General features: G+C 36.1%; 1 protein-coding gene across 1 annotated transcript; it reads right to left on the bottom strand.

Annotated features, from left to right (window-relative positions):
- Positions 1-723: 723 nt before the first annotated feature.
- On the bottom strand, positions 724-16,380 carry LOC107573699 (pyruvate kinase PKM-like). Its single transcript, XM_016260148.1, has 11 exons — positions 16,292-16,380; positions 11,751-11,935; positions 10,730-10,821; positions 7,966-8,097; positions 7,686-7,872; positions 7,293-7,563; positions 5,839-5,989; positions 5,607-5,759; positions 4,131-4,297; positions 2,569-2,750; positions 724-1,236 (listed from the first exon to the last, which is right to left on the bottom strand). Exons 2-11 carry the CDS (start codon positions 11,899-11,901, stop codon positions 1,130-1,132), a joined length of 1,593 nt encoding a protein of 530 aa, XP_016115634.1. The 5' UTR covers positions 11,902-11,935; positions 16,292-16,380; the 3' UTR covers positions 724-1,129.

The following is a 16,380-nucleotide window of genomic DNA, read 5'->3' as shown; positions in this document are numbered from 1 at the left end:
TTTGTCTCCGCACTGGAGCTGATGCTTCGTAAGAATTCCACTCATAGCGGCTTGATGTCTGCTAGCCTGCTGGCGAATCAAAGCCTGGCTAAGCCTCACCCTATTTGCATACAAATTGACCAGCTGATCCCTGTCACTCTGACAATGCAGCCAAGGTACACCCAGACAGCAAGCCCCGCTAATTACAGCGTGATCCCGTTATATTAATGCCAAATGGATGCCTAGTCGGGAATGAAACCTGATGCTGAAGTTTCCCCTTATTGTCGGCCCTTGTGAAACTTTGAAAAGTTACCCAGTATGTTATGAATTTTAATTGCGCATCAGGACTTGCTGAATCACTGCATCCGAACAGCTCCTGCACAGAAGATGAGGAGTTTTTATTTAGGTCCGTGCACATTCCCGGAGGAATATTCAGGGTACTTGCATTGTGTCTTTTCGCTATCCAAATGAATTAAATAAAATGAATAAATTATGAACGTTTACCTTTTGGTTTTTAATAATGTTCAATGCAGTGCCTTTGGATGTCCAATTACACACTGACCCCTTGTGGTCAGTTTAAAGCTTCAACGATAGGCAAATAAATCAGAGCTTTCTAATCCAAGCTATTAAATGTGCGTATGGCTAAGCATGCAGCACACATTACAATATAATTTCTCAAAAAATATTAAATATTCACTGGAATCAGGTGCGTTTAAACAAAACAAAAAAGACATTGGATTGACCTAATTGTCAAGATTCTGTATTTTCAATATAGTCCACGGGGTGGCGTTATTGGGATATGCCTTTGACTACATATGAAAACACAAACAGTGAACAAAACGATATGCTGTTTAATCGCTTTCAACAAGAAAAACAACAAAACATACAGAGAAAAATAATGGAATTCCACAATGTATCGGGATACAAAAAGTTCACTGTAGACACATACAGCACAGTGCTGATGAAAATAATTTTCCGGTGGTATGAGAAGGGATTCAAAGGGTTTGATGCGAGTTTAAGCATATGAGCCACACCACAACTATTTTTGGGACTTGAATATCTTTATTGGAGGCTGAACAGCTGACAAAATGTTTGCATGTGAAAACATGCTGGAGGCTGGGGGGGCGGGGTACAGTTCATGAGGTTGAGCTCAAGGCACCACAACAATGCGCATGGTGTTGGTGTAGCCAGATCCTGGACGCCAGCCTGTGACAATGATGAGAACGTCGCCAGACTTGAAGTACTTCCTGGCTTTGCCTGAAAATCAAAATGGAAGATGTAAATAATAACTCTAGTACAAAGGTAAATGGTTTAAGTGCCTGATATATGATTATCAAACAGTCCTGATCACATCTAAACCCATGTTTTATATTAAAGGCAGGGTAGGTGATTTGGTTCAAAAACATTTTGTGTTATGATGGTTGAAAGTCTAAATGTCTTTATATGTATTTATATCTAGGGTTGGGTACCGGTATGTACTAGAACCGAATCCGAATGCAGATTTCAGTGCCTCATTTCGGTGCCATGCCTGAGCGATCGACTGAAATATTTGTCCTCTGGTTCTCCTTTGTCTTCTTGTCACAGAATGAGGCAGAAAATATGTTCTATATGCTCTTTTAAAAAGCATACATCAATTAGCAATAGATTATAAATTAGGGTGACCATACATCCTCTTTTCCCAGGAAATGTTCTCTTTTTGGACCTACAGGCTGCCTGTCAACGTATGTATTTGCATACCTCCACTCACCCTGTTCCAGTAGACATGATATGTCATCAGCGCTTTCCATTAGCTATTGCACACTGAGCGAGAACGGAAGGCATTATTATTTTAATATTACGCGCTTTGTACTGTAATGTTTTCTCACCGGTAAATGAGACGAGATAATCTGACAGTGTTGCATTCAACCCGCCATCAACACCGTCTCTCATCGTGTCGCTGGTTAGCCTCTGGTCTGCCTGTGCACGCTCATGTGTTTTGGAGGAGGCGTGGCTTTGGAGAGTGATTTGCAGGGAGGGTGAGATCTTACGCGTTCAAAGCTAGCTTGCTATTGCTTGCCTCTCCGAAATCACCTGCCCTAACTTTAACTTAATGTTAAATTGCAGTTTGTGGCTTTTAGTACACGTTTGCTTTTAGCTTTAAGGCTGTTCACAGCAATACTGGTAACTACAAAGATAACAATAACAATAACTATATTAGCACACTCTACAGTTATGTTGTAAAGTTAGTGGATTCTGATTGGCTGTCAAAGTTTAATCTTTTATCACCTGGGAAAAAATCATTCTGAAAGTGATTCAAATGATATCGTCCCTCTGTGTTGTTATTGTTAGAGTTGTGGTGTGGACTTCACTATTCGCATAGAATTAGAACGCTTATTAAAACTTTATAGTTATAGTTATGGTTGGAGTTATCATACTTGGGGTGAATAATCCTTAAAGGCCCGTTCACACCAAAAATGATAACTTTAAAGATAACTATATTAGCGTCCACACCAACGTTCTGTGGACAAAAAATTGACCAAGCAAAAATCAGTGTGCATCTGTTAGTGTCACACTAGATGAAGCGCTAGATTTCTCTAGATGTCTCATTACCAATCTCCAGGGTGAAGCTGACACGTAGATCCACATCCTCAGCCCATACATCATTAGCAGGCTTGGTGTAGAGGATGGGGATGACGCCGCGATACAGGTGCAGCTGCCGGGCTGTCTGGCCGTTACGGGTCACAGCCATGATAGGAGCACGTGGCCTGTATCTGGACAGCAGCTGGGCAGACCTGAGGAGACGAAGACAGGTTGACACAAAATATTAGGACAGAATTCTTATAGAACTACTAACAATACTAATAATAAGAGTTAATTTATTCTTAATAATATTATTATTAATATTAATAATTATAATTTGCCATGGATAAGATGAGCTCTAATGTTCCCTAAAATTTTCATTGCTAATAGAACATGACTGTGTTTTAGTGTTTCCATGAAGTATGTAGTTTAATATGTAATACATTATAAAATATATATTTAAAAACAACCACAATAATAATAATTATTATTATTATTGTTATAAAATATTACTAGGTAATAATAATAATCTGATGAATATTATATTAATATTTTCATTGCTAATATGAATGACTCCATGACTAAAATGACTGTATTTTATTGTTTTCATGTAGCATGTAAATATATATATTTTAAATATTATAAATATACATGTATTTTAAAAGTTGCTAATTTAAAACGTAATTAAAAATAATATCAATAATAATTCATTTTATTTACATATCTATAACATTACAGAGCATAATAGCATAATTTTGAAAATGGACAAAATAAATAAAGAAAAAAAATACATATAGAAATACAGTATGTTCCAACTTTTTAAAAACTTTGTTCATTCTGAAGAGATTTATTTTATAATAATAATTAGCGGACTGTACATTATCCAAATTTAATTTGGCTTCCTACCAAATAAATAAACTTAAAAATTTGGAATTGGAGTTGGAATTAATTTAGTAAGTGACTGAGGTCCGTTAGAATAAAACTAACATAGTTATGCATCAAATGGTCAATTATATAATTTAGCTGCCATTATACAAAATACTTAATAATATAATGATGCAACTGACCAATCAGAATCAAGTATTCCAGACATACATGCAATAAATAGATAAAATGCAAATGCTAGCTTGAAATTGTATCTGCTCTGGTTGGAGTCAGCCGGAAAAACATGCTCCTGCATACAAGCCCCAATGAGGGTGCACGTTTGCCTCTCTACAACTACTGTGGGACAAGTGAATAAGGAGTTTAAATTAGCCTATGAAATGTCAAGGTTCAGGCCTGCAAAGGTCAGACTGTCTTGCTCGACGCAACGAGATGCATTTCGATCAGCCACAGGTCAAAACGGATAATATATGAGAGTGAAGGAGAGACTGTGAGTAAATGCAGCTAACTAACCCTACACAAATTATCAAATTAAGTGTTAAATATCTTCTAAACTGGCATAAGAAGATGTGCTTCTTACAATGCATACATATGTTTTACAATCTCATGTGCACGATACGGAGTCGAGGTCACTGTACCTAATATTAGAACCAAGTGTGTGTGTGTAAATGCCACTGTGAGCCTTTACGGTTATTGAGAGCGTCTCTGACCTGCCAGTCTTGGTGAGCACAATGATGGCACTGGCACAGCACTTAAAGGAAGCTTCCACTGCACCAATGGCCACGGACTCAGTGGGGTCACGGGTCAGATGGGTGGTACGGCGAAGCTCTTCAAATAACTGCCTGTGGAACATAGCGGCCTCAGCTTCACGGGCGATCTGACACAACATGAAGAAATGAGACAAATGAGGAAACAAGAACCTTATTATTGTATTGCCATTGTGTATATCACAATATTACCATCTGATAACATCATTGGCCTCATGGTACCACCAGAACACTTATTATGATGGAAGCTCTATTCAGTTTGACAATGATAAAAAACCTTTGCTGGTAAATTTGATAAAAACCTTTGGTAGTGAGAGAAGAAGTGTTGCAGGTCCTCAAAAGCATGCGAGAATTTGTTGCCACACCAACCCTTGTGAAAAAGAACTGAACTTAAAATTGTTGAAAATGTACTCACCCTCAGGCCATCCAAGATGAAGATGAATTTGTTTTTTCATGTGAACAGGTTTGCTTTTGAAATTTAGCTTTACATCACTTGTTCACAACTGGAGCCTCTGAAGAGAATGGGTGCCGTCAGAATGAGAGTCCACAACACAACACAAGTGATCTACATGACAGTCCATCAATTAACATTTTGTGAAGTGATAAGCTGCATGTTTGTGAGAAACAAATCCATCAATAAGGCGTTTCAATCACTGTCCAAAATATCAGTCCATAATCAATAATAACGCTTCCTCCAGTGATAAAGTCCATCCCCTGTTGTCCTCTGACATCAAAATCCAGTCATTATTGTTTAGAACTGTTTTGGACGGTTTTCACTTGTAAACGGTGCTCGATCTGTGCATATTTCTCTCCTCATTCGGATGAGACGACTTTTCACTGGAGAAAGCAATATTGTGGAAAACAGACTCTTTAAGCTGAAAGAAACGGTTTGAAATTAAAAACGCATTAATGATGGATTTGTTTCTTACAAACACAGAACTTTTTACTTCACAAGACGTTAATTGATGGACTGGAGTGGTGTGGATTATTGTGAAGCTTTTATCAGCTGTTTGGACTCTCATTCTGATGGCACCCATTCACTGCAGAGGATCCATTGGTGAGCAAGTGATGAAATGCTACATTTCTCCAAATCTGTATATTATTAAGAAGTATATTATTTTAAAGTGTATTATTTCCGTAATGACTACTCTTTTTAAAAGTATGCTAAAGTGTACTTCTTTTTCACAAGGGTAATAGTTATTTGCACATGTAGACAGTACAATTACAGAAATAGAATTAGCATTTAGTTAGTGTTTAATTTTACTAGATGTGCTTTTGGAGTTAAGAGGTTTATGGTGAGATTACACGAATGTTCTGCTTAGCAAGCTAAACGTACAGTATATTATTAACATATTAGCATAAGTGCACTTATCAGGCACCAGTCAAGGTAAAGCCAGAATGTGGCGGTCTTGATGGTACCTGGTGCTGTGTGCGCACAGACTCTAGAGGGTATTCACCCTTTGCGGTCTCTCCGCTCAGCATGATACAGTCGGCACCGTCAAGCACGGCATTGGCCACGTCGCTGCTCTCGGCACGGGTGGGGCGGGGCTTCTTGATCATGCTCTCCAGCATCTGTCAGTCAAGGAGACAGTCAGTTCCTGCTGGCTGAACTGAGCCAGCTCATTCGCTTCTGCATGGTGTCTGTACTAACCTGTGTGGCACAGATGATTGGTTTACCAATCCTGTTGCAGCGACCAATCATCATCTTCTGAGCCAGGAACACCTTCTCTGTTGGGATCTCAATACCCAGATCTCCACGGGCGACCATGATACCATCACTTGCCTCCAAGATCTCATCAAATCTACACAAATAAATAAATGCAAATAAAGAAATAATCAGAGCTCAATCTACACTCAGTCTGCAAAACATAACAATCTTTACAGTAGGTCTGGTAAGGAATGTCCACTTTGAAATAAATTACAATTAATATATTGTATATATACAATATATTCTATGCATTATATATTATATATGCACATACACACACTATTCGTGTCACTTATGCTTACCAAGGCTGCATTGATCAAAAATACAGAAAAAACTGGGATATTGTGAAATATTATTAGGCTACAATTTAAAATAATGGGCTGCGGTTCTCTCGGTTGGTTGTGTATCTTTTTCTTCCACACTTTTTCCTTCCACTCAACTTTCATTTAACATGCTTGGATACAGCACTCTGTGAACAGCCCGCTTCTTTGGCAATGAATGTTTGTGGCTTACCCTCCTTGTGAAGGGTGTCAATGATTGTCTTCTGGACAACTGTCAGATCAGCAGTCTTCCCCATGATTGTGTAGCCTAGTGAACCAAACTGAGAGACCATTTTGAAGGCTCAGGAAACCTTTGCAGGTGTTTTGAGTTGATTAGCTGATTGGCATGTCACCATATTCTAATTTGATTGATGGTGGGTTTTTGTTCATCACAATTAAAAGAACCAAAGACTTAAACTACTTCAGTCTGTGTGCGTTGAATTTATTTTATACACGAGTTTCACAATTTGAGTTGAATTACTGAAATAAATGAACTTTTCCACGACATTCTAATAGATTGAGATGCACCTTTAAATTATTTATTTATTTATCATTTATTCCTGTTATGGCAAAGCTGAATTTTCAGCAGCCATTACTCTAGTTTTCAGTGTCACATGATCCTTTTGAAATTTGGTACTCAAAAAACATTTATTATTATCATCATCAGTTATCAGTTACTGAGTTAAACAGTTGTGTTTCAACTTAATATTTTCGTGGAAACTGTGATTTTTTTTCAGGATTCTTTGATGAATAGAAAGTTCAAAAGAACAGCATTTATTTTAAATATAAATATTTTGTAACATTATAAATGTCTTTATCATTTTAGATCAATTGAATGCATTCTTGCTGAATAAAAAAAATCTTACTGACCCCAAAGTTTTGAAAGGTAGCGTAAATATACATTAAACATTAATTTAAAATATTTTTATTAAACCTATAATAGTTATTATATTATATTATAGTTCTTAAAAATACAATGGAAAATCTTAATATACAATTAATATAAAATAATGATATATAATTATATAAATATATATTATTTGATTTAATTCAAATGTTACTTATATTATCACTCACTTGCGCACACCCTCATGGTTCTCCAGCTTGCTGATGATCTTGATGTCCTTGCCTTTCTCTCCGAACACCTTCCTGACAGCGTGCACATCAGCAGCTTTGCGGATGAAGGAGGCAAAAACCATGTCGACACCCTGCTCCACACCAAACTGAAGGTCCTGAATGTCCTTCTCAGACACTGCGGGCAGGTCAACATTGGCCCCGGGCAGGTTCACCCCTTTCTTGCTGCCCAACATGCCTCCATTCTGAATCTCGCAGTTCAGGAAATCAGAACCTGGAACATTCAACAATGTTAAAACAATGTATTTTGGCAGTCCTGTTGTGATGTTTTAAAGGGCTGAAAATATGATGTGGTTATGATAAGAGAGATTCATTGAACTTGAACTTGGACCTCACCAATTTCCTTAACCTTGAGTGAAATAAGACCATCGTCGACGTAAACATGGCTGCCCTGCTGCACCACATTTGTGATGTTCTTGTAGTCCAGCCACAGAATGTTCTCATCGCAGTTGTCCTTGAAGTTGTCATCCAGAGTGAGCTTGATCATGTTACCTTTGACAAGCTTGACCTCCTCAGTGCCACTCTGAAGAAACCACATTCATGAGCAATTAGACAAGCTCTAAAACAGAGTTTCTAATATTGAAAAGGACATCAGAAAACGAGATGCTGTAATTACGCCCTTAATAAGTCCAGTCCTGATCTCAGGGCCTTTGGTATCCAGAGCAATGGCCACAGGTCGGTACTCAATGCTGCCAGGTCCAAAACTCTCAATGGCTTCACGAGCATTCTTGATGGTCTCAGCATGGTACTGCATAAAAAGGTTATTTACAGCAAAATTGATTGTGTAATATTGAAATGTTTTAAAAATTAACTGTAAGGGAGCACAAGATGACAGCAAATGTAATCTAAATGTACAAATAGGGGAAATAAGCATGAACAAGAAGAATATAAAACAGATGCTAATACTGATCTTATATGTTCCATTCTATTCTATTATTTCTTGCAATTCTGAGTTTTCATCTTGCAATTCTATCATACGGAATAAAAAAAATTAAAAAGGATATTGTGACACAATTCTGACTTCTCTTATATTTCTGAGAACTACAAGATATAAAGTCTTGCACAAACAAGCAGAAACAAGCTTCCATTATATTATATTATATTGTATTATAAAATATTATATTATTTTGTCTCTGAGATCTCAAGCCTTCTCAACTTCATCATGTCTTCTTCCATCTTTATTTGACCCTCTAACTATAGCACTCTCTATTCTAATTCTATTCTTTATTAAAAAAAAACTTGACCCTTGCTTCTCTAATTTTTCGTATTCTATCTATTTGTTTTCTTTTTATTTATTATACAATTAACAAAAGCAAAAAACTAACACTAGCTTGCTTTATTCTTTTTCTAATTTTCTTTTTATTTATTATAGGATAAAAAAAAAACGCAGTACACGTAGCAAGGTTAAGCTAACTATCTCTTGTTATAGCACTTGCATATCATTGCTCTTTTGTTGATTTTGATTGCTTCCATTGTCCTCATTTGTAAGTCGCTTTGGATAAAAGCGTCTGCTAAATGTCTAAATGTAAATGTCATCTATATATGGCACAATTTTTTTGTCCTTTAGAAACATAAAAAATTATTTTTAGACAATTTTTTCTTATTTGTTTTGCTTGTGAGCTCTGAGACCTGTAAAACTCTACTGAACACAATGGTGTGAAATAAAAAGAACAAAGTGAACATGTCTTTTTGCTGTAAAGTCTACAGCTCAGTCGGCGTGATAGTCTCTGTCCTGTCTGTCCAATCGCAGACACGAGGCAGAGACAGAGAGTATATATAGAATCAGGGAGAGACAGGTTATGTTTCCAGTGACCCACAGAAACATTTGACTGCTTCTCATCTCAAACTGTTCGTTTCAGTGAATAAATATGACTGATCCGACAGCTTTGCTGATAGTTAAGTCAAAATTTTGACTGTCGTCTCTCTGATTACAGACCGTGTGTAAGCAAATAATAAGAGAGTCACTTCACAACCATATCACAACATGTATAAAGCGTCAATGACTGTGGCTAACTGTAACAATGCTCTATTAACAATAAAAAAAAGTACATTATTTCAATGAGTAACAAATACAATTTAGAGTTCAATCAAACAAAAGGAAAGTGTTGTATTGTTACAGATTATGAATTTCAGATAAAAATGGAGTTATACATTTTAAATAAAAAAATTAAGTCTCAGGTTAAATATGGTGAATTTATAGTGATCTCAGGTCCAAATATGATATTAGTATTAACAAATATTAAAATAAAAACTAGTATTAATGTTAGTATTAACATTTAATAATTAATAATTATAAGATGATAAATAGGATGATAAAATAAAGAAATACTTTTAATGTAAATAAAAGTACAAATAAATGCAAGTTATAACATGTATATTATATATTATAATAAAGCAAAATATTTACAATATTTTATAACAAATTAGAATATTTTAAATTAAGTTTCGCTAAACTAACAAGATTAAGAATAATTCCATACATTTTTAATAAATACCTTGAAATGTGCAAACTGTAAATGGCATATTTTTATGTATATAAAGGTGAAAATAAAATAAATTTAAACAAACACGCATACACACATATTTATAGTAAATTATCTGTACATTTTTAATTCACGTTTCGCTAAACTAAACAGTTTAATAAATAAATCTATACTTTAAAAAAAATACCGGCGCCAAAAAAAAAAAAGAAGAAATTTTTTTAAATGTTTTTAATTTAATACACTGTATAGTATTGACTTTACATTTTTACAAATATTTAATATTTTAATATTTCAATCTTGATTTTCTACTTTAAAAATGGTTTTAAAAAGAAGCTAACCTGTCTCATAACCGCATGATGGTGCTTAGTAATGCTCACTGGAACTCTCAATGAACTGTGTGCTCATATTTACTTGTTATATTCAAAGAAGAAACTTCATTAAAGATAAACATGAGCTATCGACCTTCTCAATCCTCCAGACAGAAATATCTACTGCATCACTTCATGATAGCATGCTTAATGTAGTAATCAGTGGCAATGGTGCCATGCAAAAAAAAGGTAAAAAGCCATGACTTTTAAAGGGGGGAGGTCAGCGCAGTCTAAACTCACACTCTGGCTTGAGCCCATGGTGACTCTTCTCAATGTATCGACCAAACAGATTAGAGTAACTAACCAGATCAGTTTACAACTTCTGACATTTGAAGAGGCACGAGGGAAATGCCACAATAATGGAGGATCTACGATGGTACGAATGTCAAGGCTGGCTAAAGGGATGAATACTTTTTGAGGAACTCTTATTACAAGATTAATAGACTATAACAATACATTTGTGGACCATTTCAGTTGAGGTTAATGAGCTGCTAACGGAATATGTTCAAGAATGGATGAGATTGTGTACCTCGTGAGTTCCATGGGAGAAGTTCATACGTGCAATGTTCATGCCGGACTTGATCATCTCCTTCAGTGTCTCCACAGACCGGGAGGCAGGTCCTGCATTAAGATAAAACAGAATATAGAATTTTGAATATTGCATTTCTCAACATTTTGAGGGACAGTTTGCGTTAAAGGAATTGTTAATCCAAAATGAAAATTTGCTGAAAATTTACTCATCCTTAGGCCTTTCTTGATGTAGATGAGTTTATTTTTTTATTGCATCAGATTTGGAGAAATTTAGCATTACATCACTTGCTCACCAATGGATCCACTGCAGTGAATGGGTGCCATCAGAATAAGAGTCCAAACAGCTGATAAAAACATCACAATAATCCACAAATAATTCATCTCCAGTCTATCAGTTAATGTCTTGTGAAGCGGTAAGTTCCATGCTTTAAATAAACAAATCCATCAAGACATTTTTAACTTCAAACTGTTGCTTCTGGCTAAAATAGGAGTCCTCTGTTCATAATAATGCTTTCTCCAGTGAAAAAGTCTGAATCAGGAGAGAAATATGCACAGATCAAGCACTGCCAAATCAGTCCAAAACGGTTCTAAAAAAATATGTCGGTGGATTTTGTTATGAGAGGACAACAGGAGACTTTTTCACTGGAGGAAGTGATATTATGGACTCGTATTTTGACCAAAAGTGAAGGTGTAAAGTTAAAACGCTTTATTGATTAATTTGTTTCTTACAAACACACCGCTTTTCACTTCAAAAGACATTAATTGATGGGCTGGAGTGGTGTGGATTACTTGTGGATTATTGTGATTTTTTTATCAGCTGTTTGGACTCTCATTCTGACGGCACCCATTCACTGCGGAGGATCCATTGGTGAGCAAGTGATGTAATGCTCAATTTCTACAAAACTGTTCCAATGAAGAAACAAACTCATCTACATCTTGGCCTGAGGGGGAATAAATGTTCAGCAAATTTTCATTTTTGTATGAACTACTCCTTTAAGTTCCTTATGTGGTTCACTGACCGATCGTGCAGACGATGCCTGTGTTGCGAGACACAGTAGGCTCAGAGTCGATGTCCAGCAGGCACAGGTGCTCCAGGAAGGTTTCTGCCATAGCAGCAGGCATCTGCTGCGTTTGAATGAAGGCAGAGCCCGTAGTCTTCGTCTGAGACATGGCTGGAGCTGCGTTCGCGACTGCTAGAAAAGTCCTGGAAGAAATATGGACAAAGCAAATTTAGATGACTTATGCAAGGACAGTGATTATTTTGAGCTTTTTATCATCCTCGGGCCTTTGAAAACACATTTGACTTTTTTTGCACACAAAAGGACATGATGTCAAAGATGCAAAAATTTCCCACCCTAATTTCATACAAGACTGCCCTTGTGAAAAAAAACGTTTTACACTTTAGCATACTGTTAAAAGGGGTATTATGGAAACAATAAACTTTAAAAGAATATACTTAAGTGTGAACTGAATGTAATGTTTTTCGACACTTAACTGTATGTTAATTGCAATTAAATGAAAATGTATTACACTTTATATTTATATTAAATGCAAATAATTGAACTTAACAGTGCTTTTTAGACCCACTTAAGTAGGATTTAAGCACATCTCTATATGTAATTTCAATTGTCTTTGAAATGTGGTTAAAGTTAACTGCTGAATGTACTGACAAGCATTTATTGTAAACTTAAATATAATTTAGTGATCGACCGATATTGATTTTTTATAACCGATACCAATTATTTGCATGTTTGTGTGCCCGATAACCGATATGCAGAACCGATATTTATTTACTGTTATAAAGTAAATAAATGACTGAGTGAAGTAAGAACATACTTCACTTTGGTTTCTCCTTTTTTCAGTAATTTTTTTTAAAGTGTTGAAAATTAGCAGTCTTTCATGTTAAATTTAATCTTCATATTACAACAAAAAAAACATTTTATTTATAAAAAGCATCAACAGCAACAACACTAATATTAACAATAAGCAAAATAAATGTAGAATGTCTAATATTTTCAAATGGAGAAAATAAATAAAGGACAGAAGTCATCAACTTCATTTTAAACTACAATTTTAGTAGGTTTATAAGCTGTTTAATAGCTACAGAGTCAAGAATAATTCACTGGATAAGGTTAATTCACTGAATAATATTCTCTGGAATATTGGAATATAACAAACAAAACATTGTATTTTATTGCATTTCTCAACTGGAATGTTATATCAGAATTATTAATAATGTTTTTGTCCTTCTAGATAATGAAATGCCTGCTGACAGCGCGGTTTATCTATGCAGTTACACAGAACTCTAAAAAATGCTGGGTTAAATATAACCCAGCGCTGGGTTAAAAAGGGACAAACCCAGCTATTGGGTTGTTTTGACCCAGCAGTTGGGTCAAAACAACCCAGCTGCTGGGTCATAACAACCCAACCACTGGGTCAAAACAATCCAATAGCTGGGTTTGGATTGGAGCATTTCCTGAGCATCAACCTGGTGAGTGAACAGCAATATGAAAGCGGCTTCACAAGACTAATGGTGAGCAAATATACAACAGAGAGATAATTAAATTCAGCGCTTTTATTTCCAACATGCGCTCATTCATGGCTGTATTATTTAACTCATGCAAAGTTACGTCTTTATTGGGAGAGGATCTTGATAGATTATCTACGTGACTCAGACTTCACAAGACTATAGACAACAGAGAGAGAATTAAATTCAGCACTTTTATTTCCAACATGCGCTCATTCATGGCTGCATATTATTTAATTCAGGCAAAGTTACATCTTTATTGGGACAGGACTTGACGGATTATTTTACATGACTCCGTGAGTTGGTCTCTATTTCTTAGAGCCAAGCTGCATAAACTACTTATCAGGTATTTATGTAATGCATCTAATTTGTGCATAAATGGCTGTTATGTTAAATAAAGTTTACTAACTACAGCAAATCAAGTAACTGCACCATGTCTCATCTCCCCTCAGATGCGTTGCAATGATGATCCTGCCGCGCAATTCTCAAAACACCCACAGGATGGCGGTGTTTATGGGTGAATCCGAAAACAAAACCGATATCCGATTATGGTAAAATGCTTAAATAGAGAGATAATTAAATTCAGCGCTTTTATTTCCAACATGCGCTCATTCATGGCTGTATTATTTAACTCATGCAAAGTTACGTCTTTATTGGGAGAGGATCTTGATAGATTATCTACGTGACTCAGACTTCACAAGACTATAGACAACAGAGAGAGAATTAAATTCAGCACTTTTATTTCCAACATGCGCTCATTCATGGCTGCATATTATTTAATTCAGGCAAAGTTACATCTTTATTGGGACAGGACTTGACGGATTATTTTACATGACTCCGTGAGTTGGTCTCTATTTCTTAGAGCCAAGCTGCATAAACTACTTATCAGGTATTTATGTAATGCATCTAATTTGTGCATAAATGGCTGTTATGTTAAATAAAGTTTACTAACTACAGCAAATCAAGTAACTGCACCATGTCTCATCTCCCCTCAGATGCGTTGCAATGATGATCCTGCGCGCAATTCTCAAAACACCCACAGGATGGCGGTGTTTATGGGTGAATCCGAAAACAAAACCGATATCCGATTATGGTAAAATGCTTAAATATCGGGAAAAATATCGGTAAATCGATATATCGGTCGATCTCTAATATAATTGCATTTCTATTAAATCCTGTATGTAATAAATTTTAATATATTTTGTAATTACACATTTGTCATGATAAAATTACACTTCTTTAGTACATTTATAATGTACAAATATATTAACTTTAAATATAAAATCAAGTAACAAACTACAGTTCAAATTATCATCAAGCATTACTTGTTTAGTATGTTAGCCAAAATATGTGTACCTCTTTAAAGCACAATAAAAGTATTAAAATGTACTTAGTAGTAAAATTAATTACATTATTACAAATAATTTTTTTAAAAGTGTGCTTGTGTTTAGAAACAGTCATGAAAGTGCAATCTCTTTAAGTACACTTAAGTGGCCTTCTATTTCATTAATTTTATATTGTCTGCAGGTAGTTTTTAATATACTTTTAAGATTTAAAGTACACTACAAGTGCACATTCAATGCAATTAAGCAAACTTGCTATTCACAAGGCTGAACAACGCAAGATTGTCAGAGAATAATGACTTAAAGGGGTTATATGATGTGATTAAAATTTTTCCTTTCTCTTTGGAGTGTTACAAGCTCTTGGTGCATAAAGAAGATCTGTAAAGTTGCAAAGACTAAAGTCTCAAATCCAAAGAGATATTCTTTATAAAAGTTAAGAGTCAACCACGCCTACCTAAAATGGCTCGTTCTAACACGCCCCCACATGTCTACGTCAGGATGTGGGAAGATTTGCATAACGCCGCCCAAATGTTCACACAAAGAAAGAAGGCGTAACTTTTATTCTCGCTGTAGTATTGTTGTTGCCGCCGCCGCCATGTCTTGAAGGCGCTGTGTTTCGTTGTGAAAGCGAAACCACTTTGTTTGGCGTTCCAAAAGATGACGATATCTGCTTCGTCATGCGGAATCCAGCCTGGGGTCGTCACATGTGGTTGCCGCAAGCCCGCCGGACACTCCTTCGTCGAATCCGCCGGCCGCACCGTTCTCGAGCCCGCCTGCCTCTGCTCACACAAGCCGGCCTCCGCATACTCTAGGCCGTTGTTGATGCAACACAACGCGTAAAAAGACAGTATAAGTCATTATAATCCGTAATTATGTTCCCACTGGATGCAACAAATGCCTCGTTTATAATGGTTTTTGTCTCTTCGCTCAGGCCAGACACGGCCTCACAGCGTAACATTTCCGTCACACGCTTGAGGTATTCGGCCAATCACAACGCTCTGGATAGCTGGCCAATCAGAGCATTGTAAAAATCGACACGTTTCAGAAAGGCGGGGCATAGAGGAGAAACAATAATGTACAGTATGTGGAAAATAATGTGTTTTTTTTACCTTAAACCGCATAAACCCATTTCATTACACCAAATATACAAAATAATATTCTTTTTAGCAGCATCATATGACCCCTTTAAATTTCATTCTGATCCTTGCACAAAGCTATCATATGGTTTCACATGGTTCACAAGAGTGAATTACTGGCAGCACTGCCTGAGCCAGAAAGGAAGAGTGTGTTAAAATGCATGACTGCACACACACACACACATTCCAGCAAACTGTGATCTCAGGGTAAAAAGACAACTTGTCAAAGTAATAAAATATAGTGTATACATATAAGAAGAAATATCATGCTGAAGTCAATAGACATGCTGAAGTTTTAACTAAACTGATTTTAGTTAATGAACCAAATGCATCAATTACTAATAACTTTAAGCTCCAATTTTCGACAGAAAATGGCATGGTAACTTTGTAATTACGTGGATATTTTTTTTTTATATTTCTAATCATGTTTAAGGAATGGTCCAAATATCCGTTTATTTTAGCAGCAAAAAAAAGTCTCCAAACATCTAAAGCCTGCTTTCAGTTCGAAATAGGTATGTATTTTGATCTGTCGAGTCCACTGCTTCCTAACTTACCTCAGGAGCTGAACGCCTGCGGGAACCTCTGATCTCTTCCACCGCCGCTGTCTGAACTTATCCAGTCTGAACTGACCGGCACTACTTCC

Source organism: Sinocyclocheilus grahami, unplaced genomic scaffold (assembly GCF_001515645.1).
Source record: "Sinocyclocheilus grahami isolate Dianchi unplaced genomic scaffold, SAMN03320097.WGS_v1.1 scaffold31.1, whole genome shotgun sequence".
NCBI classification, from domain to species: domain Eukaryota; kingdom Metazoa; phylum Chordata; class Actinopteri; order Cypriniformes; family Cyprinidae; genus Sinocyclocheilus; species Sinocyclocheilus grahami.
Note: the sequence above shows the minus strand (reverse complement) of the source record. Positions and strands in the feature narration are given on the sequence as shown.

Coding starts and splice junctions, on each gene's coding strand:
- LOC107573699 (XM_016260148.1), bottom strand. CDS start 11,901: ATGTCTCAGACGAAGACTACGGGCTCTGCCTTCATTCAAACGCAGCAG. Junction 5,990..7,292: donor AACCATGAGGGTGTGCGCAA/GTGAGTGATAAT, acceptor TTATTTGTGTAG/ATTTGATGAGATCTTGGAGG. Junction 1,237..2,568: donor CAGCTTCACCCTGGAGATTG/GTAATGAGACAT, acceptor TTTGATTTTCAG/GCAAAGCCAGGAAGTACTTC.